The following is a 5,000-nucleotide window of genomic DNA, read 5'->3' on the forward strand; positions in this document are numbered from 1 at the left end:
TGGATCATTTTAAAGCATTCCCAACAAAAAAAACCAACCTCCAACCCATTTCCTATTTTATATGAATTTTTCTTAGTTTTTCGGCAAAAAAATTATAAAAAATTCTATGTTGCTCCAAAAATTACAAATCCAATTCCATAATGTTCTACCCATTTTTCTAAGCATCCCTGCAAAAAATCTCATCAAAATTCGATGTCTAGAGCCAAAAAAATGGCCATTATGACTCCTCGCTGAAATTGATATCTGAGCCTGCCAGAAAGAAAATGGCTAAATAAGCTCTTTAGGGGGGTGGTACCTGCCTGCTTCAACAGCGAGCCCCCCCCCCCGGCCTGCCAGCGCTGCCCACACCCCCCAGTGGGGGTGTGGGCACAATGGCAGGTCTCGTCGGCAGGTGGGGGCCACCATGCACCGGTAACGGTGCCGGGTGGGCCCCACCGTCGGCGACCAGCAGGTGGGCCCGGGGGGGCGGGGCTTGGGCGGTGCGGTGCGGTGCGGGAAAAAAAGCGGAATGTGTGGGCTTGTCCGGTTCGATCGATTGCTTCGTGTGGCTATTGCTATGGTTCTGCATGCTGCGGCATTTGTGGGCGATGCTTCTTCATGGATGCTTATTCGGTGACTGTTGGGGGCGCTGCCTGAAACGGGGGACGAAGGACACCTGCACTCGTGCGGGAGTCTCTCTGAACCTTGCTTGGGGGGCAATCTCGGTGGGATCCGGGTGGGTGTTTGTGCGGGGTATATGCTTCTTCATGGATGCTTGTTCGGTGACTGTTGGGGGCGCTGCCTGAAATGGGGGACGAAGGACACCTGCACTCGTGCGGGAGTCTCTCCGAACCTTGCTTGGGGGGCAATCTCGGTGGGATCCGGGTGGGTGTTTGTGCGGGGTATGCTTCTTCATGGATGCTTGTTTGGTGATTGCTGGGGGCGCTGCCCGAAATGGGGGACGAAGGACACCTGCACTCGTGCGGGAGTCTTTCCGAACCTTGCTTGGGGGGCAATCTCGGCGGGATCCAGGGGGGTGTTTGTGCGGGGGTATGCTACGGTGCCTAGGCATGCAGCACCATGTCGGAAACTCGGAATGTGTGGGCTTATGCGGTGCGATCCATTGCTTCATATGGCTATTGCCATGGTTTTGCATGCTGCGGCATTTGTGGGCGATGCTTCTTCATGGATGCTTGTCCGGTGACTGTTGGGGGCGCTGCCTGAAATGGGGGACGAAGGACACCTGCACTCGTGTGGGAGTCTCTCCGAACCTTGATTGGGGGGCAATCTCGGTGGGATCCGGGTGGGTGTTTGTGCGGGGTTTGCTTCTTCATGGATGCTTGTTTGGTGACTGCTGGGGGCGCTGCCCGAAATGGGGGAAGAAGGACACCTGCACTCGTGCGGGAGTCTCTCCGAACCTTGCTTGGGGGGCAATCTCGGTGGGATCCGGGTGGGTGTTTGTGCGGGGTATGCTTCTTCATGGATGCTTGTTTGGTGATTGCTGGGGGCGCTGCCCGAAATGGGGGACGAAGGACACCTGCACTCGTGTGGGAGTCTTTCCGAACCTTGCTTGGGGGGCAATCTCGGCGGGATCCGGGTGGGTGTTTGTGCGGGGGTATGCTACGGTGCCTAGTGTGACGGTCCGCACCTTTGGAATGGCCTAGTGGCATTTTCGTAAATATTTGAAGGTCGGGATCTTCGATCCCGGGCCGTGGGAAGTTCTTAAGAATGTCACTAGGATGGTGCATATCGAATGGCAAGCCAAGATGTGAAGGTTTGCTAGAGAAAACCCCATTATGATTCCTCGCACAAAGTGATATCTATGGCTGCCAGAATGGAAATGGCTCAATAAGCTCTTTAGGGGGGTGGTCCGTGTTGGCTCTCCACGGCCCCCGGCTCCAGCTTCTAGCTTGGGCTAAGCGAGCTTCCCATGGGCGACGGCAAGCCATGGGGCGGACATATAGTGCCACGAAGGTGGGCATATGTCTCCGAGGGACAGGGAGTCCCGAGGACAGTACCGGTAGGCGCTATGAGCTGGTATTGCGCGTCACTCCTGTGTCAGAGGCTAAGTGTAGCATTCGCTATGCCGTTTTCTATCGGCTATGCCAAGAACACACGTAGGCCTTTGTTACAAGGTTGTGGCAAATGTGCCAATGAGCGGGGGCTCGGGTTCTGCCTCGCTCAAGAGGGTCGGAAGCTAAATAGGCACGGACGGGACGACACCGTGCCATCGGGTGACATTCATATGTGGGCTTCCAACCTTGTGTTGCTACCCTGAGGGCATGTTGGCATGATGCTGGTGTGCATGCTCTAGGGTCGGATGCTATTCGAGATGTGCATGGACCAAGGCCCGAGTGAAGAGATGGGTTGCTGGCTAGATCTTGGCACAAGATTGAGTAACAAGCTACCGAGTGGGCGCAAGGCCATCGGGCTAGCTTGCTGAGCGACATGAGCCATGACGACTATGGGAACCTCATGAGCATACAATTGGTATCAGATGGGTCGATATATGAACTCGGATAGTGAAAAGGCTGGCCATGATTGGAGAGTCTTGGCGCCGCACGGTCTATTCCGCTGCATAAAATGTAGGACCGTGACAAGTGGTATCAGAGCCCGGTTTGTCCTGCAATAGGCGAACCGAGGAACGGATGGTATTGGTTGGTGATGCTTGGATCCGTAGAACCCCGATGCTACTGTGAAGGGGGCATTCTTGCATGGAGCATGGTTAGTTGTGGCGGCATGCCCAACTTGAATATGATGTGGGGATGTTCACCAAACGAGTACCAGTGTGCGATACAAATACACTTTAACTGGATGCTCGAGCAGCGAGGCAAATGCGAAGTTCATGAATGGGACAAGCATTTGGAATAAGTGACTGGTGCTCAGAAAGGAATTCATGCGTCGTTAAATGAGAGCACAAGCCGTAAGTAGTGCAGTTCTCTTGAATAATTGAGGGCTTGTTAGCCATGTGTTTCTTTTGGGGTATTGGTCTTAAGAATTACAGAAAATACCAAAAATAGATCCATTTTGACGAAGAGTCTTGACAGCCACAAAGAGTGGGGAAGAAAGAGCAAGCCAGTGCGGCTGGGTGGCAGAGGCCACGTTTGTCCAAGAGAAAAGACAACCTTGTCGAAGCGAATGAGAAGTCAAGACGAGTGGATGCGTGGAGCACTGTAAATTTGCCAGAGGGCAAAACTGGCTCAGAGGAGGAGCCGAGATACAAAAGTGAGCAAGATTGAGGCAAAGAACTAAGGAAAGGACTTAGTTCAAGATGACACTAGGTGTCAACAGCCGAAATAAGGAGGTCGCAGAAGAGAGGACCTCCATTCAAGATGTGGTAACTCGTCGGGAAGAGGATGCCACTTGCGCAAGGGTTGGCTTTGGAAGCCACAAGGATAAATGCACACTCGAGGGATGTTGTGCATAAATTTGCCTTTGGAGAAGGCAAAGCTAGCTTGAGAATTGCTAGCACATCACCATCGTGGAGATGGAAATTTGAGATGCACACTCAAGGGATGTTGTGCATAAATTTGCCTTTGGAGAAGGCAAAGCTAGCTTGAGAATTGCTAGCACCTCACCATCGTGGAGATGGAAATTTGAGCGCGGGAACAAGAGCTAAGAAGGGAAACTTAGCTCGTCACGGCAACAGAGTGCCGAAAAAGCATGAAGTGGAGTTCAAGAGAGAGGAGAACTACCACATGAAGAACTCTCGAGTTTGGGTACCGTTGGGATAGTTGACGTAGGGGCACCACCTGAGAGGAGACGGTGTGCTCGATGAGAGGGTCAATGTCACCATCGGATTACTTGGTAGAGTTCGGTCCACGGGAGGACCTTGAAGGCACGAGAGTGCCTTACTTTGGAGCTCGGGAAGCTATTCGTCCAAGAGGGACAATAAGCGTTGGCTTGGGTGCCAACAAGTGAAGAGAACATTTGTCCAAGGGGGACACGAGTCTGGCTTGGGTGCCAGCGAGATATGCAAAAGGCAGAATTCGTCCGAGGGGGACACCATCTGCATATCGAGCTGAAAGTGCGGGGCGAAGCACTAATTTATGCACAAGGAGGTGCACGTTTTGAGGAAAGCTTGAGTTTGGGTGAATGCATGCAGTAGGTCCTTGGCCAAGTCCAAGAGTGGGCGCGCGAAGGTTGTCACGGGGGTGATTCTACAGAGGTAGAGGGACGAAGTATGCAGGATCTTGAGTTTGAGCCTGAAGAGCTTATGTGGATGAAAGGTGTTGCGCGGAGTGCAGGAGTCTTGAGGATAGCCAGCGGGCACGTCGATGAGGGCATCGACGTAATGAAGTGGGGGAGGATGTGACGGTCCGCACCTTTGGAATGGCCTAGTGGCATTTTCGTAAATATTTGAAGGTCGGGATCTTCGATCCCGGGCCGTGGGAAGTTCTTAAGAATGTCACTAGGATGGTGCATATCGAATGGCAAGCCAAGATGTGAAGGTTTGCTAGAGAAAACCCCATTATGATTCCTCGCACAAAGTGATATCTATGGCTGCCAGAATGGAAATGGCTCAATAAGCTCTTTAGGGGGGTGGTCCGTGTTGGCTCTCCACGGCCCCCGGCTCCAGCTTCTAGCTTGGGCTAAGCGAGCTTCCCATGGGCGACGGCAAGCCATGGGGCGGACATATAGTGCCACGAAGGTGGGCATATGTCTCCGAGGGACAGGGAGTCCCGAGGACAGTACCGGTAGGCGCTATGAGCTGGTATTGCGCGTCACTCCTGTGTCAGAGGCTAAGTGTAGCATTCGCTATGCCGTTTTCTATCGGCTATGCCAAGAACACACGTAGGCCTTTGTTACAAGGTTGTGGCAAATGTGCCAATGAGCGGGGGCTCGGGTTCTGCCTCGCTCAAGAGGGTCGGAAGCTAAATAGGCACGGACGGGACGACACCGTGCCATCGGGTGACATTCATATGTGGGCTTCCAACCTTGTGTTGCTACCCTGAGGGCATGTTGGCATGATGCTGGTGTGCATGCTCTAGGGTCGGATGCTATTCGAGATGTGCATGGAC

The 5,000-nt window shown here is 53.1% G+C and overlaps 1 protein-coding gene across 1 annotated transcript; it reads right to left on the reverse strand.

The window, feature by feature from the left end:
* Positions 1-287: 287 nt before the first annotated feature.
* LOC132804944 (proline-rich protein 4-like) lies at positions 288-1,885 on the reverse strand. The gene is made up of 2 exons (XM_060819405.1): positions 1,223-1,885; positions 288-951 (listed from the first exon to the last, which is right to left on the reverse strand). Exons 1-2 carry the CDS (start codon positions 1,725-1,727, stop codon positions 596-598), a joined length of 861 nt encoding a protein of 286 aa, XP_060675388.1. The 5' UTR covers positions 1,728-1,885; the 3' UTR covers positions 288-595.
* Between the last annotated feature and the right edge of the window lie 3,115 nt (positions 1,886-5,000).

The sequence above is a fragment of the Ziziphus jujuba genome, chromosome 8 (genome assembly GCF_031755915.1).
Source record: "Ziziphus jujuba cultivar Dongzao chromosome 8, ASM3175591v1".
Classification (NCBI taxonomy): domain Eukaryota; kingdom Viridiplantae; phylum Streptophyta; class Magnoliopsida; order Rosales; family Rhamnaceae; genus Ziziphus; species Ziziphus jujuba.

What these genes read in the sequence shown, in the direction of transcription:
- LOC132804944 (XM_060819405.1), bottom strand. Translation starts at nt 1,727, where the DNA reads ATGCACCATCCTAGTGACATTCTTAAGAACTTCCCACGGCCCGGGATC. An exon ending in AGACTCCCACACGAGTGCAG is followed by an intron (nt 952 to 1,222) that starts GTGTCCTTCGTC and finishes GCACGAGTGCAG; the next exon opens with GTGTCCTTCGTCCCCCATTT.